Raw genomic sequence first — 27,222 nt, 5'->3', positions numbered from 1 at the left:
TTTCTGTGGGTCAGGAATCTGAGTGTAGCTTTCCTGGGTCTTCTGGCTCATGGTTTCCTACAACCAGACTAAAAATCATCACTGATATAGAATACTTCTACCACACTGTCAAACAACTTAACCAAATTGACATTAATGAACATTCCACCCAGCAACAGCAGAATATACAGTATTTATAAGCATGCATGGAATATCTTTGAGGATGGACCATATGCTAGGGTACAAAATTAGTCTTAGTATATTTTAAAAGACTGAAATCATATAAAGTATATTCTCCGATATCAATAAAATAAAATTAAAAATCAACAAATGAAGGAAATTAATAAATCTACAAATATTAGAAATTAAATAACACATTTATCAATAATCAATGTGTCAAAGAAGAAATCACAAGAAGTTTAGAAATATTTTGAACTGAGTGAAAACTAAAAAACAAAACATGGCATAAAGAAGGCAAAGCAGTGTTTAGAGGGAAATTTTTACTTGTAGATACCTATATTAGAAAATAAGAAATAAATCAATAATCTAGGCTTGTACCTTAAAAGTCTATAAACAGAAGAACAAATTAAATCCAAGGCAAATATAAGGAAAAAAATAAAGGTTGAGAGGAAATCAGAGGAACCAAAATTTGTTCTTTAAAAAAATCAATAAAAATGGATAAACTTTACCTAGACTAAGAAAGAGAGGTTTTACAGAAATGAAAGGGGAGAATCAATACTGACCTTACATAATTTAAAAGAATTATAAGGAAATCTGCTAAACTACCATATCCAGCAAATCAGACAACTTAGATAAAATAGGAAGACACAAATTACCAAAAATGACTTAAGAAAAAATAGAAAATCTGAATGGACAAGTAAAGAAATTGAATTAGTAACTTAAAATCTTTCCATAAAGAAAAGCTCAGGTCTAGATGGCTTTATTGTTGAATTCTATCAAACATTTAAAAAAGAAACACCAATATTCCACAATCTCTTTCAGAAAATATGAGAAAAAAAACCCTTTAAACTCATTCTATGAGGATAGTATCACCTGAATGCCAAAGACATCACAAGAAAACTAGAGAAAAACTATACCTTATTAATATGGTTACAAAAATTCTAAAAAAGTTACATGCAGAATCCAGAAACACGTGAAAAGGATAATCTACCATGACCAAGAGGGATTTATCTCAGTAATATAAGGTTGGTTTAATTAATATAACACACCATATTAATCAGATGAAGGAAAACACATGATAATCTCAAAAGATGCAGAAAAAGGACCCACTCATTATAAAATTACTAACAAATTAGAAATAGGAAGGATCATAACCTGATGGAGAGCATCTATAAAAAATCTAGAGCTAACATACTAATGATGACAGTCTGAGTCCTTTCCCCCTAAAGTCAGAAACAAAGCAAGGAGGTAGGTTCTCATCACTTCTATTAAACATTGTACTAGAGATTCTAAAAAGTACAATTAAGTAAGAAGAAGAAGTAAAGGCATCAAATTTGGAAGGGTAGAAAGTACAAATAACTCTCCTTATTTGCAGATGACATGATCCTGTATGTAAATAATCCTAAAGAATCTACTAAAAATACCTTTTACATAAATGAGTTAATCAAAGTCACAGGATACCAAAAATACCTTTGAAATAAATGAGTTAGTCACAGGATACAAATATGACCTGTATTTCTATATAATAGAAGTGAACAATCCGAAAATGAAATTAGGAAAACAATTTCATTCATAATGTCATCGAAAAGTACTTTGGAACACATTTAATAAAAGAAATGTAAAACATATACACTTAACAAAACATTGCTGAGAAAAAAGAACATCTAAATAAATGGTAAAATGTTCCATGTGAAGGGACTGGAAAACCGTATTGTTAAGGCAGCAATTCTCCTCTTTGTCAGAGGTCCCCAGTACTATCCCCAGGTTTGTTTGTTTGTTTGTTTGTTTGTTTATAAGATTTTATTTATTCATTTGAGAGAGAGAGCATGAGCAGGGGGGAGAGGCAGAGGGAGAAGCTGACTCCCCACTGAGCAGGGAACTGATCCTAGGACTCGATCATGACTTGAACTGAAGGCAGATAGATGCGTAACCATCTGAGCCACCCAGGCACCCCCTATCCCCAGGTTTAATGACTCAGTAGGAGGACTCATAGCATTCAGCATAGAGCATACTCATCACTATGCTTTACTGCAGCAAAAAAATACAAAGCAAAATCAGCAAAGGATATCTTTCCATTTATTTGTGTCCTCATGAATTTTTCATCAGTGTTTTATATTTTTCAGTATCCAGGTCTTATAACTCCTTGATTAAATTTATTCCTAAGAATTTTATTCTTTTTGCTGATGTTGTAAATGGGATTTTTTTCCTTAATTTCTTTTGTAGATAGCACATTTTTAGTATGAAGATACACAACTGATTTTTATATTTTTATTTTGTATCTTGCAACTTTACTGAATTCTCTTGCAACTTTACTGAATTCACTTATTATTTTTAATAGTTTTTTGGTAGAGTCTTTAGAGTTTCCTATATATAGGATAATATCATCTGCAGAGACAACCTGACTGCTTCTTTTCCTATTTGGATGCCTTTTCTTTTTCTTGCCTAATTGTTCTGGCTTGGACTTCCAGTACTAAGTTGAATAAGAGTTGTGAGAGAGGGCACCCTTGTCTTAGCTAAGGGCTTGTCATATATGGCCCTTATTATGTTGAGGTACATTCCTTCTAAGTTGTTGATAGTTTTTAATCATGAAAATACATTGAATTATGTCAAATGTTTTTTTTTTCTGCATCTAGTGAGATGATCATTTTTTAAAATTTAAATTCAATTAGCCAACATTTTAAATTCAATTAGCCATCATATTATTTTTTTATTATTTTTAATCCTTCACTTTGTTAATGTGATGTATCACATTTATTAAATTGCATATGTTCAAACATCCTTGAATTTAGTGATAAATCTTAATTGATCATGATGAATGATCCTTTTAATGTGCTGTTGAAATTGGTTTGCTAGTATTTTATTGAGAATTATTGTATTTATGTTCATCAGGCCTGTTCATCAGGTCAAAATTACATTAGCATATAGTTTTCTTTTCTTCTGCTACTTTGGTCTGACTGTGGTATTAGGATAATTCTGACCTCATAAAATGAGTTTGGAAGTTTTTCTTCCTATTCAGTTTTTTGGAAGAGATTGAAAAGGATTAGCATTAAGTATTCCTTAAGTGTTTGGTAGCATTCATCTGTGAAGCCATCTGATCCTGGGATTTTCTATGTTGGGAGGTTTTTAACTGATAACTAATTTGATCTCTTTACTCATTATTGGTTTGTTTAGATTTTTCTATTTTTTTTTTCATGATTCAATTGATAGGTCGTTTCTAGGAATCCCTTCTAAGTTATATGATTTTATATATATATATATATAGTAGTCTCTTATGATCTTTTGCATTTCTGTGATATCTGTTGTAATGTCACCTCTTTCATTTATAATTTCTTTGAGTCTTCTCTGTTTTTTCTTAGTTTAGCAAAAGGTTTATCAATTTTATCTTTGCAAAACCCAGCTCATTTCACTGATGTTTTCTATTGTTTTTCTCATCTCTATTTTATTTATTTCTGTTTAAACTTTATTTCTTTTCTTCTGGTAACTTTGAGCTTAGTTTGTTCTTTTTCTAGTTCCTTGAGATGTTAAGATCTTCCTTCTTTTTATTGTAGGTGTTTGTCACTATAAATGTTCCTTTCAGAATTGCATTTAATGCATTCCTTAATTTTTTAATTGTTAGATTTCAATTTTTCATTTGTCTTGAGATATTTTTTTGATTCCCTTTGATTTCTACTTTAATACATTGTTCAGGAGTGTGTTGTTTAATTTCCACATATTTGTGAATTTTCACTATTGATTTCCAGTTTAACATCATTATGATTAGAAAAAATTCTTGATATAATTTCGGTCTTCTTAAATTTGTTAAGACTTGTTTTTTTTTGCCTAACCTATGATCTACCTTGGAGAACGTTCCTTGTGTGCTTGAGGAGAATTTGTATTCTGCTGCTGTTGGATGGAACATTCTGTATGTGTTTGTTAGGTCCATTAGGTCTATGCCCACTTCAAGCCCACTGTTCTGGTATAGATTTTTCTTTTTGGATGATCTAGCCAATACTGAAAGTAGAGTGATGAAGTCACCTACTCTCTTTAATTCTGTCAATATTTGTATATTTAGGTATTCTGATGTTGGGTGCATATATATTTGCAATTGTTATATCGTCTTAATGAGTTGACCTCTTTATCGTTATATAATAACTTTCTCTATCTCTTGTGACCATTTTTGACTTAAAGTCTATTTTGTATGACATAAATGTAGCCCTCCCTGCTCTGTATGATTGCCATTTGCTCGAGCTATTTTTTCTATCTCTTCACTTTCAGTTTGTGTGTCCTAAAGACTTAAGTGGGTCTCTTGTATGTAGCATATAGTTTGATCTTGTTTTTAATTAATCTGCTTACTCTGTGTCTTTTGGTTATGATTCATTTACTTTTAAAGTAATTATAGATAAGGGAGGATTTGCTATTGCCATATTAATTGTTTTTTGTTTGTTTTGTTGTTTTTATCCTGTTTTTCCTCTTTTAATGTCTTACTTTGTGATTTGATGATTTTTCTGTGGTGGTATGCTTTAATTTTCTTTATATTTTGTATATTCACTACAGGTATTTGTGTGTGTGTGTATCTGTATGTGATTACCACAAGGCTTACACAAGACATTTTATAGTTATAACAGTCTATTTTAAGGTGATAACAACTAACTTTGATCTCATACAAAAAAATCCCCTCCCATTTTATGCTATTGATGTCATATATACATCCTTTTATATTGCATATCCATGAACAAATTATTATAGCTATAGTTATTTTTAATACTTTTATCTTTTAACTTTTATACTAGAGTTAAAAGTGATTTATGCACCAACTATTACAGTAGTGGGAGTATTCTGAATTTAACTATAACTTACTTTTTTTTTTTTTTAAAGATTTTATTTATTTATTTGAGAGAGAGAGACACAGCGAGAGAGGGAACACAAGCAGGGGGAGTGGGAGAGGGAGAAGCAGGCTCCCCGCAGAGCAGGGAGCCCGATGTGGGACTCGATCCCAGGACCCTGGGATCATGACCTGAGCCAAAGGCAGTCGCTCAACCGACTGAGCCACCCAGGCGCCCAACTATAACTTACTTTTACCAGTGATTTTTATACTTTTGTGTTTTCATATTGTGAATTAGAATTTTTTCATTTCTACTTGAAGAACTCTCTTTAGCATTTTTTGTAAGACATGTATAGTGATGATGAACTCCTTTAGATTTGTTTATCTGGGAAAGTCTCATCTCTTTTTCATTACTGAATGATAGCTTTATTGGATATAGTATTCTTTTCTTTTTTTAAAGATTTATTTCATTTATTTGAGAGAGAGAGAGAGAGCATGTGCACGCACATGTGGTGGGGGAGGGGCAGCAGAAGAGAGAGAGAGAGAGAGAGAGAGAGAGAATCTCAAGCAGATTCCCCGCTGACCTCGGAGCCTGACACAGGGCTCCATCTCATGACCCTTGAGATCATGACCTGAGCTGAAATCAAGAGTTGGACGCCTAATTGACTGAGCTGCCCAGGCATGCCTGGATATAGTATTCTTGGTTAGTAGTTGTTTTTTTTCAGCACTTTGAAAATATTATCCCATTTTCTCCTGTCCTGCAAGGTTTCTGCTGAGTAATCTGCTTATAGTCCTATATGGTTTCTCTTGTATGTGATGAGTTGCTTTTCTCTTACTACTTTCAAAATTCTCTGTCACTGACTTTTGACAATTTATTTGTAATGTGTCTTTTGAAGAATTCTTTTAGCTTTATATACATTTTCCTCTCTAGATTTGGCAAATTGTCATTATATCTTTAAATAAACTTTCTGCCCATTTCTGTCACTGCTTTTTCTGGGACTCCCATAGCACATATGTTATTTCTTTTGATGTGTCCTGTAAGTACCATAAGCTTTCTTTAATCTTTTTCTTTTTATTCTTCTAACTGGATAATTTTAAATAATTGCCCTTGAGTTCACTGTTTCTTCTGCTTGATCAACTGTGCCCTTGAAGCTTTTCAATGGAATTTTTCGGTTCAGTCATTGTATTCTTCAGATTAGAATTTCTCTTTGGTTCTTTTGTTTTAAATAATTTCTTTGTGAAACTTCTCATTTTGTTCATCTATCATTTTCCTGATTTTGTTTATTTGTCTGTGCTCTCTTGTCTGAGCTTAAGGTGATTATTTTTAATTTTTTGTCAGACACTTTGTACATTTCCATTTCTTTCATTTGTCTTCCACAAGAGCTCGATTTTATTCCTTTATTGGCATCATGTTGCCTTGATTCTTTATGTTTTTGCCTTCACATTTGAAGAAGAGCTATCTCTTCCAATGTTTACTAACTGGCCTTGAGAGAGAAAGAAGCCAGTCACCAGTCAGCCCAGCTTGAGTTTTGGGTATCTCTCAGACCTTTTTTATGGGTGTGCTTGTTCCACTCCTCTTCTGGGGTTGTTCCACACCTCTTGGGGGGGGCGGGGAATGGCGTGGAGATTAGGACTGTACACCTTCTCTCAATTCCAGAAAGCCAGTCTGGCTATGGAGAGCCTCTCATAAATTTTCCCTGAGGCAGTGCCCTAAAGTGTTCAAGGTTGTGCAATTCAGCAGAGTCAAGCCAGCTGTTGATATCCGTGTTGTCTGCAGGATTGTGCCCATTTGTTGGAGGCTCATGTGTGCCATCTGCTGGGGAATTTGGGGTTCTGGCTACAGGGTGTGAGTGTGCTGGGGGTGGCTAGTTGTGGGGGTACTCAGATGAGGCTGGTGTGGTGGTCAGAGGCAATAAATTAACCCACCCATTCCTTATTTAGTTGTGTAAAGGAACATAGTCCTGACAGTGAATTGCACCTTGCATGTACAGACTGACAGTCTTGGCAAGAATAAAAATGAATTACAAATAAAATAAAAAACACACACAAAAAGATTTTAGGAGAAAACACTCAGTAAAAGGGAATCATCCATTTTTAAGCTTTAGGGCCACTTTGGAATTAGGGAACCAAGTAAAGAAACATGAACACCTCTTAATAGAGGAGCAAGTAGGATGATAAAACTTCATTCAAAGAGCATTTGAGGAACTGGGTATTTATAAGTATTGAAAAAGAAGTTGGGTGAAAGAATCCAATCTGAAAAGGTTACACACTGATTTCAAATATATGACATTCTGGAAAAGGACTGTAAAAAGGTCAGTGGTTGCCAGGAACTGAAGGGGAGATGAATAAGCAGAACATGAAGGATTTTTAGGGCAGTGAAAATACTCAGTATGATACCATAACAATAGAAACATGCCCTTATACATATGTTTAAGCCCATGAAATGTATGAGAAAGAACTTTCATGTAAACTATGGACTTTGACTTATTATGATGTATCATGTAAGTTCATCAATTGTAACAAATGTACCACTCCAGGTGGAGATGTTGATAAGAGAGGAGGCTTGGATGTGTGGCCAAGGGTTATATGGGAAATCTCTGTACTTACACTTCGTATTTTCTGTGACCCTTAAACTGCTACAAACAATAGTCGAAACAATAGAAGAAATTAGAATGAATGTAATATTGCCATTTATACATATTTATAAAAGGAAGCATATTTTAAAGAAACTGATATTAATACTTTTTCATTATACTTATATGTATTTTCCTTTAGAAGTAATTTTGATCATTGGTTTTGATTTGAATGTTAACTACTTAAGCTTGGGTGACTCAAGTATTATGTTTGTCTTCCCACCCATCACTTGAAGAATTTGTGTCAGAATTGTAAAATATAGCAAATACTTGTTGACAACATGGAAAAAATGTATACAGAAAACCTATTTTGGGGAGTGGTGCATGTTATAGAAGTTGGGCCTCTAGGACCTTTGAAAGCTAGAACAAATTTGACTTAATTTGCATAGGATAGCCATGAGGAATTGGGGTTTAGGCTGAGGAAAGTGTTTGCAGTGATGATATTTGGAAGTTTGTTGGCAAAGACAGGTATACAGAAAGCAAATCCCGGAAGGAATTAGCTAGAGTAAGTACTGAAGAGATCAGAGATGTATAATTGGGGAAGTTATTTTTTATAGTTGTTTGGAATGGATATGTGAAATAAACCTTTTCTTGTGTGTCCTTAAATTACCTTAACAAATCTACATTTATGATGTGTATTTATTATTTTGTAAATGGTTGCTGATTTCTGCTTGAAGGGACAGCATATGGAGAAACCAAAGGATGTCCACACAAGCATAGCCATGATGGGTTGAAAGTAATTTTTTGAAGTGATTTTTATATTAATTGCTTAGGTTTAGTTTTTGTCTTTTTTTTTTTATAATTATGGTAGTCTACTTATCTTTGAATTTCTCACTTCTCTAACCCACTCTTTTATCCACAGTAAATTTAATTATTTAAATTTCTATGCAATGCTTAAGTAGCTAACAAGATTTAATTTTGTCCTTGCTCTTAGCAACTTAGAAAAAAAATGAAAAATTAAAGCGTGAAGGGAAAGAAAAGTTGAGTATCATTGCTGCATAATCTTATATTCCTTTTTCCCTTCTAGCTAAAGCCACTTGGTATACAGTGTAGGAAATCTTTGGACGAATGCGATTTCCCTGAATATTGCAATGGGGTTTCCTCACACTGTGTGCCTGACACTTATGCACGTGATGGACAGAGTTGTGATTCAGGTGATGCCTTCTGTTATGGAGGACGATGTCGGATACATAGCAAACAGTGTAAAGATTTGATTGGAGGTAATGACCAAAACTTTCTTCTTAGTTCCTAAATTCTGGTTATTCTAAGCTCTGTTATTCAATTCTATAGGACAAAATGTAAATATAATTTGTTAATGAGTGAAGTCTTGCCCCTTGGTGTAAAAGGAAATAAAATTTTCTTGATTCTGAAAAAAAAAAAAACCTTAATTTATATGGAATTCTTGTTTGCAAAGGAAGAAACCTCAAGTGGAAATGCAGCTTCTCAGAAGATTATATAGAATTGGTGGTGGTGGGGTTTAGTTTAGGCTTAAATGAAACAAGGTTTTTACTAGAACAAAGCAGAACTAATAACTAATTGTGTGTATTTCAAGTGTGGGTCTATTCAAAGGGGCTTGCTCATGAGTGAGTGCTTCAGTTTATGACCTGTCTAGTTCACTTTGATAGTTTCCTGTAAATGTGTAGGTCATTAGCTTCATTGAAATATACAATTTCCTGAACATACACAGTTCATGTTCTTTGAGAGAGTAAAATGTTTTATTCTCAGTCCTCCCTTTAAGTCTTCCTTAGCCAGGTCATATGTATTGTGTACCTACCTAAGTATTATGTAAATCTATATGAATGACAGGAATTGAAGGAAGAGATGAGGTAGAGACTTTGGTGATATTATAATTTTGTTCTGCTTTTCTATAGGAATCATAGTTATGTTATCTGGCAAGATAATGGTGACATTAGTATTTAAAACGTAATTGAGATGCAAACAAACAAATGGCCAGTAAAATTAGGAGAAACAGAAAATTACTTCAGATCCATGATTCAGTGTTTCCCTAAGTAAAATCAGGAAACGAAATTTCAGTTCTAGTTAGATAAATTTAGATCCATATAGTGGGATATCAACTACATATCCCCCAAGTTATTTATCTTGTTTATTGTTTCTTTAGTATTAGCAGTGATTTTGAGTGATTTAAAGCTCTCTGTGAGAACTACAGATATTTAAGTACAATAGTCTTCTCCCAAAGTATTACAAATTTCTTGGAGATAAGTATAATATCTAAAGCATCTTGATTTTGAAGAAATATCTCTCCAATCCTAGTGATTACTTGTGTTAATGCATTTAGGACATGGTAAGTCTGGGCCTGACTATCAATTAGGTTTTGTATTTATTTTTGAAAAACAATCACATTTTGTGAGCCTCCTGCAGAGCTTGGGGGCAAAAGGAAATTGAAAGTTTTGGAGCTGAAAAATTTTCCTCAACCATAACTGTATTTCAATCCAAATTAACTAAAATTCTTTGACTAGGTCATCTGTGATCTGCCATGGACACTGGTTAACCAGAAAGGTCTTGAGTAGGGCTTAATAGAATTCTTTTTTTTTTAAAGATTTTATTTATTTATTTGACAGAGAGAGACACAGCAAGAGGGAATACAAGCAGCGGGAGTAGGAGAGGGAGAAGCAGGCTTCCTGAGGAGCAGGGAGCCTGATGCAGAGCTCAATCCCAGGACCCTGGGATCCTGACCTGAGCCGAAGGCAGATGCTTAACGACTGAGCCACCCAGGAGCCCTGGGCTTAATAGAATTCTGAAGGCATTAGCTTTCCAAGATAAGAATGACATATGATTTATAGGCAACAGCCAATAAAGTCTTATTCACAGACCTAACACAAATCATTATGTGCCGCTAAATTATTAGTTTCTGACCAAAATTTGCTTATGGGGTAAAATGTGTGTCCTTTTCTAAATTCCTTAGCAAATTTTGTTTTTGTAGAAGTCTAGCTCCTATGGTATGCTCTTCAGTGTTATTTTTGCATATGCAGAAACTTAATCTTTAGGTATAATATAAAATGATGTTAAAGGTTTAGCATCATTTATTTTGTGGAGATGTTTATCCTCTAAAAGGTAGGAGGTCTCACTAGTTGTAAAGTCACATACATTATTAGGAGTATTTGTCACCAAATGAAGTTGTGTAGCACCTAAAGGAATGTGCATACAAACCCACCAATCACATCAGGGTTTCTCAATGTCAACATTATTGATATTTTAGGCCAGATAATTCTTTGTTGTGAGAGGTGGGAATAGTGTATTGTAGTACATTCTGTGCATTGTAGTACTTTCAGCAGTATTCATGGCCTTTGCCTACTAGACACAATGCCTGCAGACATTTTTGGTTTTTACAACTGGGGCAGGACTGTTACTGGCTTCTAGAAGGTAAAAGTCAGGGATGCTGCTAAACATTCTACAATACACAAAACAGTTCCTACAACAGAGTTACCTGGCCCAAAACAAGGGGCCATCTTATTAATTGCTTTCTGGCTGTTTTATAGTTTCATTGGGAGAAAATATTTATGAATCATGTATCTGATAAGAAATTAATATCCAGAATATATGGAAAACTCCTAAAACTCAACAACAAGAAACAAATAGTCCAATTCAAAAATGGGCAAAGAACTTGAATAGACATTTCTCCAAATAAGATAAAGAAGCTCACCTTTACTAATCATTAGGGAAATGTAAATCAAAACCACAGTTTCACACTCATTAGGATGGCTACAACAACAACAACACAAAACTCCAACAAGGATGGGTGAGTATATAGAGAAATCAGAACCCTTGTGCACTATTGGTGGGATGTAAAATGACACAAGCTGCTGTGAAAAATAGATGATTGTTCCTCTAAAATTAGACATAGAATTACTATATGATCCAGCATTCCTACTTCTGAGACTATAACCAAAAGAATTGAAAGCAATGTCTGGAAGAGATATTTGTACACCCATGTTCATAGCAGCATTATTGAGAATAGCTAAAATTTGGAAGCAACACAAGTGTCCATCAATAGATGTATGGAAAAAGAAAAATGTGGTATATACAAACAAACAATAGAATTTTATTCTACATTAAAAAGGATAGAAATTTTGCAATATTATACACATGGATGAATCTTGAGGACAATTTTGCTAAGTGGAATAGCCAGTCACAAAAACACAAATACTCTGTGAGGTACCTAACATAGTCAAAATCATAGATGTAGAAAGTATAATGGTATTTGCGAGGGACTTGGGAGGAGGAGGAATGGAGAGTTATTGTTTAATAAGTATAGAGTTTCAGTTTTACAAGATGAAAAGTTATGAATGGATGGTAGTGACAGCTACACAACATGAATGTATTTAATACCACTAACCTGTACACTTAAAAATGGTTAAGATGGTAAACTTTATTTTGTATTTTAACACAATAAAATTTGTGGAAAGACAAAAAAACCCCAATTTTTGATATGTAGACACTATCTGTCTTTAATATTATTTAAAATAATTCAGCTAAAAAACTTTTTAAAAAAGATTTTATTTATTTGAGGGAGAGAGGGAGAGAGAGCATGAGCAGAGGGAAGGGCAGAAGGAAAGGGACAAGCAGACTCCCTGCTGAGCAGGGAGCCCTACATGGAGCTCAATCCCAGAACCCTGAGATCATGACCTGAGCCGAAGACAGGCACAGCCTAGTGAGCCACCTAGGCACCCCAGCTAAAAATTTTTTAAAGCTTCATTGCAGTATTTCCTTACTCTGAAGCCCATTAGCTCCTTTAATATCATGTTTTATGTGTTTATATGTAAATCCTTAATTTCTTAAAGCTTGGGAACTATCTTTCTCCATCTTCTGTTCTTCCTTGAGTGTCTGAAATAGACCTGGTGTATAATAAATATATGTGGATTTTTTATTAAAAGGGAGGCACAAAAAGGAGGGATGTCTTATGCCACCATAATGCTGGCAGTACTATCTTTAGCATTTTGTGGAAGGGAGGTCTAGTGGTCATGAACTCATTTAGCTTTTGTTTGTCTGGGATGATTTTATCTCCCTTTAATTTTTGAAGGGCCGTTTTGCCTGATATAGTATTCTTTGTTGGCAGCTTTTTCTTTCAGTGCTTTGAATATCATCCCACTGCCTTCTGGACTATAAGGTTTCTGCTGAAAAATTCCCTCATAGCCTTATGGGGGTTCCTTAGTATGTGAGAAGTCACTTTTTTTTTTCGGTCAAATTCTCTCTTTGTCTTTGAATTTTGACAATTTTATTATAATGTGTCTTGTTATGGATTTCTTTGGGCCCACATTATTTGAGGTTCTTTGGATTTTCTCGATCTAGATATCCATTTCCTTCTTCTGACTTGGGAAGTTCTTTAACCATTATTTCTTTGAATATGCTTCCTGATCCTTTCCTTCTCTATTCTTTTTCTGGAACTCTCATAATGCATATATTAGTCTCACTGATGGTGCCCTATAAGTCCCTTTAGTTACTCTTTCTCATTCTCTTATCTTGTTTGCTGTTCTTAATAATTTCCAGTGATCTCTTTTTGAGTTCACTGATCATTCCTTTTGCTTGATCCAGTCTGTTATTGAACCCCTCTGGTGCATTTTTCAGTTGTTAGTGTATTGTCAGCTTCATGATTTCTGTTTGGTACTTCAGGCTCTGGATGAATGGATCAAGTCTTTGCCTCCCAAGGGGGAAGCTGAGAACTGGGATTATTTATCCACTCACTTGGTGTTGAGCAGAGGGAGTACCATTGATGACTACTAGCTCAAGCTGCCACCCCTATAGTCCCTGGACATCTAGACAGTTCAGACCCATCAGAGCTCCCAGAACTGGCAATACAGATTCCAGGTCTTTGGGCAGCCCCCTTGAAAATGTACACATGTTGGACTTCCAAGCAAATCCTTCTCTGCTGGGTGAAGCAGCGAGCTAGATGATCTCTTCCTGCTTGTAAGACACTGCACTGTGGTAAGGTTGCTGATGAGAGGGTGTCTTGAATCTCCCTACTGGCTTTGGTGAGTCTGGTTTTGCATTCTCCCAGAGTAAAGGAGCCTTTCATTTAATTTAGGGTTCATCACAAAGAAAATTAATCCATGAATTGAAGCTGAACCAGTGAATTTGTGAGTGGAAAGGAGAGTCCAGGGCTTCCTACACTGCCATGTTGCTGATGTCTTTTTCCCTCTGAAATATCTTTTCCCTCCAATGTTATTAGGATATAATTGATATATAATACTGTGTAAGTTTAAGGCATGCAACATGTTGATTTGATACATTCAGATATTGCAAAATGATTATCACATAGCATTGGTTAACACCTCCATCCCGCCATATAATTACCCTTTCTTTTTTGTGGTGAGAATTTTGAAGACTTACTTTCTCAGCAACTTTCAAGTATATAATATGGTGTTTATTAGCTATAACCAAATGTTGTACATTAGATCTCCAGAATGTATTAATATTATAACTGGAAGTTTGTACCCTTGACTAATATTTCCCTATTTCTACTATGCAAAACCCCAAACTGCTCCTTGTTTCTCTGTTTGGCTTTTTTAGATTCTATGTATAAGTGATATCATATAGGATTTATTTTTCTCTGATGTATTTCATTTAGTGTAATGCCTTTAAGGTTTATCCAGATTGTCTCAAATGGCAGGAATTTCTGCTTTTCATGGTTGAATAATATAGATATATCACATTTTCTTTTACATTCATTCCTTAATGGACACTTAGGTTGTTTACATATTTTGGCTATTGTGAATAAGGCTACAATGTACATAGGAGTGAACATACCTTTTTGAGATCATGATTTCAAATCCTTTGGATAAATACCCAGAAGTGGAATTGCTGGATCATATGATAGTTCTATTTTTAAGATTTTGAGGAACTTCCATACTGTTTTCAGTAGTGGCTGAACCAATTTACATTCCCAGCAGTATACAAGGGTTCCTTTTTCTCTGAATCCTTGCCAACATTTGTTATTTTTATCTTTTCTATAATAACAAACATAACAGGTGTGAGGTGATATCTCACTGTGGTTTTGATTGGCAGTTACCTGATGATCAGTGATGTTTCATGTACCTGTTGGCCATTTATATGTCTTCTTTGCAAAATGTCTATTCAGGTCCTTTGCCCATTTTTTAATCAATTTATTTGATTTTTTTTTTCTACTGAGTAGTATGGGTTCTTTATATGTTTTGGATATTAATGCCTTAAAAGATATATGATTTGCAAATATTTCCTTTCCTCTTTTAGGTTGTCTTTTCATTTTATTGATTGTTTCTTTTGCTGTGAAACAGCTTTTTAAAAAGTTTGATGTAGTTCCACATATTTATTTTTGCTTTTGTTGCTTATGGTTTTGGTGTCATATCCAGGAAATCCCTGCCAAGGCCAATGTCAAGGAGTGCTTTTCCTGTGTTTTCTTCTAGGAGTTTTATTGTTTCAGGTCTTATGTTTAAGTCTTTAATCTATCTTCAGTTCATTTCTATGAGAGGTATAAGGTAGAGGTTTAATTTCATTTTTCTGCATGTGGTTATACAGCTTTCTCAGCACCATTTATTGAAGAGACTTTCTTTTCTACATTGAGTTTCTTGGCACCCTTGTCAAATATTACTGAACTGTATCTGTGTGGTTTATTTCTGGACTCTTGATTCTGTTCCACTGGTCTCTCCATTTTTATGCCAGTACTATACTGTTTTTATCACTATAGCTTTGTAGTATAGTTTGAAATCTAGGAAGTGTGTTGCTATTAGTTTTGTTCTTTCTCAGGATTGCTTTGACTATTTGGAGTCTTTAACATTCCATAAGTATTCCTACCTTATGCTTCTATTTTTATTTAGGACTTTTCTTAATTTCTCTTTTGATAAGTTCTTTGAACCATTCATTATTCAGGGGTATATTGTTTAATCTGCATATATTTTTTTTAATTTTCCAGTTTTACTTCTGTTATTGATTTCTAGTTTTAACCATTGTGGTCAGAAAAGACTGACAGTCTTCTTAAAATTTCTAGGCTTTGTTTTGTGACCCAACATGTGCTCTGTACTGGATAATGTGCCATGTGCATTTGAGAATAATGTGAATGCTACTGTGGTTGAATAGAATATTCTGAATATGTCTCTTAGTTCCCTTTGGAACAATGTATGATTCAAGTCCAACATTTCCTTGTTGGTTTTCTGTCTGGATGATCTATCAATTGTAGATAGTGGTTGTTGACTTCTACTATTACTATATTGTGTCTTTTTCTCCCTTTAGAGCTGTTAGTATTTGCTTAATATATTTAGGCGCTCTGTTGTTGGGTGCATATATATTTGATTGTTATATCTTCTTGATGAATTGACCTCCTTAAATTACATCACTATCTTAGTCTCTTGTTACTGTTTTTTGGCTTAAAGTCTATTTTGCCTGATATAAATATAGCTACCCCTGCTCTCTTTTGGTTACCCCTTTCATGAAATATATTTTACTATCCTTTCACTTTGAGCCTCTGTGTGACCTTAAAGCTCACGTGAGTCTCTTGTAGGCAGTGTAGTTGGGTCTGGTTTTATTGTCCATTAAGCCATTCTATGCTTTTTGATTTGAGAATTCAATACATTAATGTTTAGAGAATTATTGATAAATTCCATTGATGTGTGGGGCCTGAAGTATTTTTACATGGAAGCATTTTATGGAAGTAGCTCACCTTTTCCCTCTCTCTGTCTCAGATATTAAATCACAGGTGAGTAAGTTGATGCTTCCTTTTTTTTTAATAAAGATTTTACTTATTTATTTTAGAGAGTAGAGAGAATGGGGGGAGGGGCAGAAGGAGAGGGAAGGAGACTATCTCAAGCAGACTCCCCACTGAATGCAGAGCCTGATATGGGGCTCGATCCCAGAACCCTGAGATCATGACCTGAGTCAAAATCAATAGTCGGTTACTCAACCGACTCAGCCACCCAAACACCCCAGTGATGCTTCCTTTTGATTGTATTTACTCTGTACTTCAATTGCTGCAACCCTCTATGTGGACATATTTAGGAGTAGCTGCTTTTCATACTCTTGAACATTGGGCTTAATGTCACTAAGTGTCACCAAGTGTAAGAAACTGGGCCTCCTCACCCATAAACAGAAATATAAATACCTGCCTACCTTCATTACAGTCCTGCCATGGGAATAAAATGTGGTGGGAAGCACAGTCAGTTATAAAATACAAAGAATTAACAACTAAGGCAAATAATTACATAAAAATCACAAAATAAATATCTTTGCCCTAGAGATTCTTGCAGCTACATAAACAAAACAGACACAAAGAAAAAACCAAACCAAACAAACAAACAAGAAAAACCCAGTTATTGGCTTTTACTGGGCCCTACCAGGTGAAAAATGCATTTTCTTGATGCCTCTACCTTATCAGAATCTCTGTAAACAGCATTCTCACAGCAGGTCATTGCAGTTCCTGATGTGACTAGCTCTTGGCATTGTCTGCTTAAGAATGTGCACCCACTGGCTTCTGGAAATAGCAGAGTCAAGGTCATGTTCCAGAATGTCCCAAACTTAACTTCCAATCACTGTCTTCTTTCATGCTTTTGGGTCTTGCAGTGATATCAGTTCAAAGCCTGCAAAATAGAGGCAAGAGTAGGAAGGTTGATGCCCAAAAGGCCTGAATCTTTTAGGGCCACAGGAGAGTTATGTAATGGAACCAGAGCAGACATAGTCTTGGGAAGAAAAGAAAATTTAGGTCAGGAGTGGGATAGCCAGAGCATTGGGCTTTGATAGTCAAGAGAACAATGCAGAAATACTTCCATCCTAAGTCCCAGAAGTTGAGCTGAAAAAGGCCACAAAGAAGATGTTGGGTTTTTCAGAGTGGTGGGAGATCCCAGGAGCAATCTTGGAGATAACCTGCATTTTGCTGCTTTCACTTTTCCTCCAGTGTGTGGAAGAAGATGGAGCAGGTTACTGACCTAGCTCCCCAAGCCACTCAAAGGAACTAAGGGCTGATTGGAAAGAGCTGTTCCAATGGCAGTAAAGCAGTGTTATATGACAATGACCTGTCCCTATCTAAAATGTAGTATTTTGTTTATCATGAATTTTTCTTGTCATTAATTTTGATTTTTAAAAATACTGAGTTAAGATATTATTTGATTATTGAATTTTTGCTCCTCTACCCCCTTAAATTTTGCACCATTTTAATCCTGACCCTTGGATAAAATTTGTGGGAATCAAGAAGTTCAAATTAGATTTAATCAAATCAAATCAAATCAAATCAAATCAAATAACAGTAATTTGGGACAAAACAAAAAGAAGCTAATTACTTACTGATTAGTTCAAGAGTAGGTCTTTTCAAAAGACAGTTGGATTCTGCTCACAAATCTATTTTGACTTTTTTGTAGCATCTTTTACATGTATGGATTGTGTCAAGAGAGAGAATGAAGTTTATTGATCATGTCCTCCAACTATGAAACTCTGTGAAATTGCTGAAGGGAGCTCCTTTGCCAGTTAATAGTGGTGACAACAAAAGATCTCAGGTTTTATTACATGTGATTAACATGATCAACACAATGCACCTCTAAATCACCAAGTCATAGTGATAGGGCAGCTATTATTACATTTGAATTTTTTATGATTTTAAAATTAGACATAACTAAACATATAAAAGGGTGAAGTAGATGAACATTGGTGTCCTTCCTGATTTTAAAATTAAATAGCTCTTTTTTTTATTGAAGTATAGTTGACACACAATGTTACATTAGTTTCAGGTGTATAACATCGTGATTCAACAACTCTATGCATTTTGCTATGCTCACTACAAGTGTAGCTACCATCTGTCACCATACAATGCTATTACAATATTAACTGTATTCCCTATGCTGTACCTTTTATCCCCATGATTATTCATTCCATAACTGGAAGTCTGTCTATCCCATTACCCTTCAGTCATTTGCCCATCTTCCCCCCACACCCACTGGCAACCATCCGTTTGTTCTCTGTATTTATGGGTCTGTTTCTGCTTTTTGTTTGTTAATATGTTTTGTTCTTAGATTCCCCATATAAGTGAAATCATATGATAGTTTCTTTGTCTGACTTATTTCACTTAGCATAATACCCTTTGGTCCATAAATGTTGTCACCAATGTCAAGATCTCATTATTTTTTATGGCTCAGTAATATTCCACTACACACACACACACACACACACTATATCTTCTTTAGCCGTTCATATATTGATGGACAGTTGGGTTGCTTCCATATTTTGGCTACTGTAAATAATGCTGCAGTAAATATAGGGGTGCATATAACTTTTCAATTTTTTTTTTTGTCTGTTTGTTCTCTTTGGGTAAATACCCAGTAGTGGAATGACTGGATCATATGATATTTCTATTTTTAATTTTTCAGGGAACCTCCATACTGTTTTCAACAGGTACTATACCAATTTACATTCCCACCAATGGTGCACAAGGGTTCCTTTTTCTCTACATCCTTTCCATCACTTATTTTTTGTTTTCTTTTTGATTCTGGTCATTCTGAGAGGTGTAAGGTGATGTCTCATTTTGGTTTTTATTTGCATTTTCAGGATGATTAGTGATCAGTACCTTTTCAGATGTCTGTTAGCCATCTGCATGTCTTCTTTGGAAAATGTCTATCTAGGTCCTCTGCTCCTTTTTTAATTGGATTGTTTAGTTTTTTGGACTTGAGTTGTATAAGTTCTTTCCATAATTTGGATATTAAGCCCTTATTGGGTATATCATTTGCAAATATCTTCTCCTATTTAGTAGGTTGCCTTTTTGCTTTGGTGATAGTTTCCTTTGCTATGCATAAGCTTTTTATTTTGGTGTAGTCCTAATAGTTTATTTTTGCTTTTGTTTCCCTTGCCTGGGGAGACATATCTAGAAAAATGTCAAAGAAATTTTTGCCTATGTTTTCTTGTAGGAGTTTTATGGATTTGTGCCTTATAGTTAGGTCTTTAATGCATTTTGAATTTATTTTTGTGTATGGTGTGAGAAGATGGTCCATTTTTATTCTTTTTCATGTGGCTGTCCAGTTTTTCTGCACTATTTATTGAAGACACTGTCTTTTCCCCAGTGTATATTCTTGCCTCCTTTGTCATAGATTAATTGACAACATAAGTGTAGGTTTATTTCTGGTCTTTATATTAAATTAAGTTCTATTGAGCTATGTGTTTATTTTGTTCCAGTACCATGTGTTTTGATTACTACAGCTTTGCTGAATATCTTGAAATCTTGGATTGTGATACCTCCAGCTTTGTTTTTCTTTCCCAACATTGCTTTGGCTATTTGAGGTCTTTCATGGTTCCATAAAAATTTTAATATTATTTGTTCTAGTTCTGTGAAAAATGCTGTTGGTGTTTTGATAGGGATTGCATAGAATCTGTTGATTGCTTTGGGTAGTATGAACATTTTAATAATATTGATTCTTCCAATCCACGAGCATGGAATATCTTTCCACTAATTTGTGTTGTCTTCAACTTCTTTCATCAAAGTTTTATAGTTTTCAGAGTATAGGTCTTTCATTTTCTTAGTTAAGTTTATTCCTAGGTATTTTATTATTTCTGGTGCACGTGAAAGGAGTTGTTTTCTTTATTTATCTTTCTGCTACTTCATTATTAATGTACACAAATGCAACTAAATTTTGTGTATTTATGTATCATGCAACTTTACTGATTCATTTATTACTTCTTTTTTTAAAAATTTCTTATTGTTACGTTAATCACCATACATTACATCAGTAGTTTTGGATGTAGTGTTCCATGATTCATTGTTTGTGCATAACACCCAGTGCTCCATGCAGAACGTGCCCTCTTTAATACCCATCACCAGGCTAACCCATCCTCCCACCCCCCTCCCCTCTAGAACCCTCAGTTTGTTTTTCAGAGTCCATCGTCTCTCATGGTTTGTCTCTCCCTCCGATTTCCCCCCCTCATTATTCCCCTCCTGCTATCTTCTTCTTTTTTTTTTCTTAACATATATTGCATTATTTGTTTCAGAGGTACAGATCTGAGATTCAACAGTCTTGCACAATTCACAGCACTCACCATAGCACATACCCTCCCCAATGTCTATCACCCAGCCGCCCCATCCCTCCCACCCCACCCCCCACTCCAACAACACTCAGTTTGTTTCCTGCGATTAAGAATTCCTCATACCAGTGAGATCATATGATACATGTCTTTCTCTGATTGACTTATTTCGCTCAGCATAACACCCTCCAGTTCCATCCATGTCATTGCAAATGGCAAGATCTCATTCCTTTTGATGGCTGCGTAATATTCCATTTTATATCTATACCACATCTTCTTTATCCATTCATCTGTCGATGGACATCTTGGCTCTTTCCACAGTTTGGCTATGGTGGACATTGCTGCTATAAACATCGGGGTGCACATACCCTTTCGGATCCCTACATTTGTATCTTTGGGGTAAATACCCAGTAGGGCAATTGCTGGATCGTATGGTAGCTCTATTTTCAACTCTTTGAGGAACCTCCATACTGTTTTCCAGACTGGCTGCACCAGCTTGCATTCCCACCAACATTGTAGGAGGGTTCCCCTTTCTCCTCATCCCTGCCAGCATCTGTCATTTCCTGACTTGTTAATTTTAGCCATTCTGACTGGTGTGAGGTGGTATCTCATTGAGGTTTTGATTTGGATTTCCCTGATGCCGAGCGATGTTGAGCACTTTTTCATGTGTCTGTTGGCCATTTGGATGTCTTCTTTGGAAAAATGTCTGTTCATGTCTTCTGCCCATTTCTTTTTTTTTTTTTTTTCTGATGTTAATCCCCATACATTACATCATTAGTTTTAGATGTAGTGATCCATGATTCATTGTTTGTGCATAACACCCAGTGCTCCATGCAGAATGTGCCCTCCTCAATACCCACCACCAGGCTAACCCATCCTCCCACCCCCCTCTCCTCTAGAACCCTCAGTTTGTTTTTCAGAGTCCATCGTCTCTCATGGTTCATCTACCCCTCCGATTTCCCCCACTTCATTCTTCCCCTCCTGCTACCTTCTTCTTCTTCTTTTTTTTTTCCTTAACATATATTGCATTATTTGTTTCAGAGGTACAGATCTGAGATTCAACAGTCTTCCACAATTCACTGCGCTTACCAGAGCACATACCCTCCCCAGTGTCTATCACCCAGTCACCCCCTCCCTCCCACTCCACCCCCCACTCCAGCAACCCTCAGTTTGTTTCCTGCGATTAAGAATTCCTCATATCAGTGAGGTCATATGATACATGTCTTTCTCTGTTTGACTTATATCGCTCAACATAATACCCTCCAGTTCCATCCACGTCATTGCAAATGGCAAGATCTCATTCCTTTTTCTTTTTTTATTATTATTATTTTTTTATTCTTATGTTAATACCCATACATTACATCATTAGTTTTAGATGAAGTGTTCCATGATTCATTGTTTGTGCACAACACCCAGTGCTCCATGCAGAATGTGCCCTCCTCAATATCCACCACCAGGCTAACCCATCCTCCCACCCCCCTCCCCTCTAGAACCCTGTTTGTTTTTCAGAGTCCATTGTCTCTCATGTTTCGTCTATCCCTCCGATTTCCCCCGCTTCATTCTTCCCCTCCCGCTACCTTCTTCTTCTTCTTTTTTTTTTTTTCTTAACATATATTGCATTATTTGTTTCAGAGGTACAGATCTGAGATTCAACAGTCTTCCACAATTCACAGCGCTTACCAGAGCACATACCCTCCCCAGTGTCTATCACCCAGTCACCCCATCCCTCCCACCCCACCTCCCACTCCAGCAACCCTCAGTTTGTTTCCTGAGATTAAGAATTCCTCATATCAGTGAGATCATATGATACATGTCTTTCTCTGTTTGACTTATATCGCTCAACATAATACCCTCCAGTTCCATCCACGTCGTTGCAAATGGCAAGATCTCATTCCTTTTGATGGCTGCATAATATTCCATTGTATATATATACCACCTCTTCTTTATCCATTCCTCTGTCGATGGACATCTTGGCTCTTTCCACAGTTTGGCTATTGTGGACATTGCTGCTATAAACATCAGGGTGCACATACCCTTTCGGATCCCTACTTTTGTATCTTTGGGGTAAATACCCAGTAGTGCAATTGCTGGATCATATGGTAGCTCTATTTTCAACTTTTTGAGGAACCTCCATACTGTTTTCCAGAGTGGTTGCAGCAGCTTGCATTACCACCAACAGTGTAGGAGGGTTCCCCTTTCTCCGCATCCCCGCCAACATCTGTCGTTTCCTGACTTGTTAATTTTAGCCATTCTGACTGGTGTGAGGTGGTATCTCATTGAGGTTTTGATTTGGATTTCCCTGATGCCGAGCGATGTTGAGCACTTTTTCATGTGCTGTTGGCCATTTGGATGTCTTCTTTGGAAAAATGTCTGTTCATGTCTTCTGCCCATTTCTTGATTGGATCATTTGTTCTTTGGGTGTTGAGTTTCGTAAGTTCTTTATAGATTTTGGATACTAGCCCTTTATCTGAGATGTCATTTGCAAATATCTTCTCCCATTCTGTCAGTTGTCTTTTGGTTTTGTTCACTGTTTCTTTTGCTGTGTAAAAGCTTTTTATCTTGATGAAGTCCCAATAGTTCATTTTGCCCTTGCTTCCCTTGCCTTTGGTGATGTTTCTAGGAAGAAGTTGCACCTGAGGTCGAAGAGGTTGCTGCCTGTGATCTCCTTTAGGATTTAGGGTTTTGATGGACTCCTGTCTCACATTGAGGTCTTTCAACCATTTTGAGTCTATTTTTGTGTGTGGTGTAAGGAAATGGTCCAGTTTCATTCTTCTGTATCTGTATTCTGTTGCTTTGAGATGGAATGTTCTGAATATGTCTGTGAAGTCCATTTGGTCCAGTGTGTCATTTAAAGTCTTTATTTCCTTGTTGATCTTTTGCTTAGATGATCTGTCCATTTCAGTGAGGGGGGTGTTAAAGTCTCCCACTATTATTGTATTGTTGTCGATGTGTTTCTTTGCTTTTGTTATTAATTGCCTTATGTAATTGGCTGCTCCCGTGTTAGCGGCATAGATATTTACAATTGTTAGATCTTCTTGTTGGATAGACCCTTTAAGTAGGATATAGTGTCCTTCCTCATCTCTTATTATAGTCTTTGGTTTAAAATCTAATTTGTGTGATATAAGGATTGTCACCCCAGCTTTCTTTTGATGTCCCTTAGTATGGTAAATGGTTTTCCACCCCCTCACTTTCAATCTGGGGGTGTCTTTGGATCTAAAATGAGTCTCTTTCAGACAGCATAGCCTTTGCTGGGGTAAGTAATCTGCTCAGGTTTACTCTCAGGAGCTTTTGTTCCTTGCAAGCTTTTCGTACAGCTTTGAAGGACGAGAGTGAAATGGTGGACTCCCAATCTCTGCCCCAGAGGAGCCAAGAACTTGGGGCCACAATCCTCAGTGCGCCTCCAGAGAAAAGCAGTCAGTCACTCCCATCTCCTTGGTCTCCAGCCATGGTCCATGCTCACCCAGCCTGTGACCGAGCGTTTCTATCCCTGGCACATGACCTGGTGTGGAGTCTTCAAATCCAGCAGATCCCTGCGGGGTGCTCCTGTGCCACTCCTCCCGGGGGAGGAAGGGGAGTCTCCCTGGATCTGCTGCTTGTTGGGTCCCTGCTGGAGGAGCAGTGGCCCGACTGTGCCGTGGATCATGGTTTATGGCAACCCCAAGCTGAGAGCCCACTCCCCGGCTCCGTCTCTGCAGCTGGCTTCCCCACTCTGATGCCTGGGGGCTCTGCCCCACTCAGGCACCCAGAGTCTTTCTGTGACCCTGAGAGTCCTGAGACCACACTGTCCCACAAGGGTTCCACCCCCTGCTTAGCCACTGGAGCGACGTCCCTCAGCGGAGCCGACTTCTAAAAGTTCCGATTTTGTCCTCTGCAGCTCTATCACTTGCGAGAAGCAGCCGACGGAGGCCCCCTCCCCCGCCGTCTATCTTCCCGAATATCGCCTCGGATTCACTTCTCCGCAATTCCTACCTTACAGAAAGTGGTCGCTTTTCTGTTCAGAGAGTTGTTGCTATTATTTTCTTCCATCTCCTGTTGAGTTTGTAAGTGTTCAGAATGGTTTGATCCCCATCCAGCTGAATTCCTGAGACCAGACAAAATCCAGGTCTCCTACTCCTCTGCCATCTTGCTCCGCCCACCTCATTTATTACTTCTAATAGTTTTTTTTGGTGGAATCTTTAGGGTTTTCTCTATGCAGTATCATGTCCTCTGCAAATAGAGACTTACTTATTCCTTACAAATTTGAATATCTTTAATATCTTTTTTTGCCTAATTGCTGTGCCTAGAATTTCTAGTAATATGTTGAATAAAAGTGGTGAGAGTGGGACATTCTTGTCTTATTCCGGATCTTAGAGGAAAAGTTGCTTAGTTTTTCACCATTGGGTATGATGTTATCTGTGGGTTTTTCATATATGACCTTTATCGTGTTGAGGTATATTCCCTCTAAACCCACTTTGTGGAGGGTTTTTATCATGAATGGATGTTGTACTTTGCCAAATGCTTTTTCTTCTTCTAATGAGATGATTGTATGATTTTTATCCCTTGTTTTGTTAATGTGGTGTATCATATTGATTGATTTGTAAATATTGAACCATCACTGCTTCCCCAGAATAAATCCCACTTGATCATGATGAATGATCCATTTCATATATTGTTGGATGTGATTTGCTGATATTTTGCTGAGGATTTTGCGTGTATGTCCCTCAGAGATATTGACCTATAGTTTTCCTTTTTGTCGTGTGTTTATGTGGTTTTGGTATCAAGGTGATGCTGGCTGCAGTAGAGTGTATTTGAAGCTTTCCTTCTATTTTTTGGAAGTTTGAGGAGAATAGGTATTAACTCTTCCTTAAATGTTTGGTAAAATTCACCTGTGAATCCTTTTGGTCCTGGACTTTTATGCTTTGGTAGTTTTTTGATTACTGATTCAATTTCATGTGTGTTTAGATTTTCTATTTCTTCTTGATTCAGTTTTGATAGATTTCATGTTTCTAGGAATTTATGTTTTTTCTAGGTTGTCCAATTCGTTGGCATATAATTTTTCATAGTAGTTTCTTGTAATTCTTTGTATTTCTGTGGTGTGAGTTGTTACTTCTCTTTCAATTCTGATTTCATTTTTTTGAGTCCTCTCTCTTTTTTTCTTGATGAGTATGGCTAAAGGTTTATCAATTTTGTTTATTGTTTCAAAGAACCAACCAGCTCTTTATTTCTTTGGTCTTTTCTATCTTTTTAAATTCTTTTTTCATTTATTTCTACTCTGATTTTTATTCTTTCCTAACTGGGGGGGGGGGGGGGGGTCCCAGGGCTTTCTCCACAGAGGGCATACTGGCAGGATAGCTGAAGCTGAGGTTGGTGCAGTCCATGTTGTCCTAAGGCACTTCATGCAGACGGTACCCTGGCAGGGTAGCTGGAGCAAGGCAGGGTAAGGGCTAGGCATCCCAGGGCACTCTGTGCAGGGGTTGCTCTTATGGGGAGTCTGGAGCTGAAGCAGATGTGGCCTGGGAGGTCCCAGGGCATTCTGAGCTGGGGGTTTCCAGGCAAGCCATCTGTAGCCAAGGTGGCATGGGCCTGGTGTGTTCTCCAGGTGCTTAGCACCTGTGTCATTTTGGCAAGATGGCTGGAGCTATAGTGAGCACTGACCAGGGGCGTCCTGGTGCACAGTGTTTGGGCCACCTTGGTGGGATTGTTGAGGATGGTGTGGGCTAGGGTCATGGGGCTCACTGAGGTGGTAGGCCAACTAGGGAACTTAGGTCTCTCTCCTGTCCATGCTATCAAGGTGGAAAGAGGATGCAAATTGTGGTGCTTGCCAACCCCACAAACTCAAGTAGAGTTCCAGGAGCTTCCCTGCCATGAGGCAGGATTCTGAGACTAATTCCTTTATATTCTAGTTGCTCTTTTAAACCACAGCTTTTTTTCTGTGCCCATGTTGTCCAGGGCTTTTATGAGCTAGGGAATCAGGGCTCACTGAGGCAGCTGACTAGCTGTGGCATCAGGACCCTGCTCTTGGCTATGCTATCAAGGTGGAGGGGATATGTAAATTTTACTCACCAGTCCCTCTGACCTATAGAGTACCAGCAGCACTCCCAGCATTTGGTGGAGTTCTAGGGCTGGATCTCTTAAATTCTAGTTGCTCTTTTAAACTGTAGCTTTCTTTCCCTATGATTCAGGGCAGATGAATCTGCTCATGGTCCCTCAGTCCTATCCCTCCCCACTATAACATCAGGGGTGGGGCTTTCCTTTGTTACCATGTTTCCATCTCTGTTGCAGTTCTCTGTATGGTCTTTCTGTCTTTCATTGTACAGAAGCCATTCAGCCAGTACTCAGTTCTTCAGGAGGAATTTATAAATAGGTATAGATTTGGTGTGAGCATGGAAGGAAGTGAGTTCAGGGTCTTCCTAAGTGGCCATCTGGAACTGGAACCATTCAAAATTTTTATTTTAGTGATTGTTAGGATAGGAGGGAACAGAAATGAGGACTTTGATATGAAAGAAGAGTTAAGAAATATGCTCTTTGGGTTTCTTATCAGTATTGCATTATAGATACTCTTTCTCTCCTGTTTTGTTTGGACTAACAAGCTATATTTTCACACTGGGTAGGAAACTAAGGCAGAAAATAAACAATTTACAGGACAAAGGGCTATGGTTGCTTATATTTCTG

At 36.8% G+C, this 27,222-nt stretch overlaps 1 protein-coding gene across 1 annotated transcript in view; it reads left to right on the top strand.

Moving 5' to 3' along the window:
- The window catches only part of LOC118009945 (disintegrin and metalloproteinase domain-containing protein 5-like), a 173,868-nt gene that overhangs the window by 80,482 nt on the left and 66,164 nt on the right, over window positions 1–27,222 (top strand). The window contains exon 10 of the mRNA XM_035003989.1: window positions 8,621–8,813. Within this exon, the coding sequence (XP_034859880.1) occupies window positions 8,621–8,813 (193 nt within the window). The remainder of the gene's footprint in view (window positions 1–8,620; window positions 8,814–27,222) is intronic.

Source organism: Mirounga leonina, unplaced genomic scaffold (assembly GCF_011800145.1).
Source record: "Mirounga leonina isolate KUSES-001 unplaced genomic scaffold, KU_Mleo_1.0 Mir_128, whole genome shotgun sequence".
Taxonomy (NCBI): domain Eukaryota; kingdom Metazoa; phylum Chordata; class Mammalia; order Carnivora; family Phocidae; genus Mirounga; species Mirounga leonina.
This window is presented reverse-complemented; position numbering and strand designations above follow the sequence as displayed.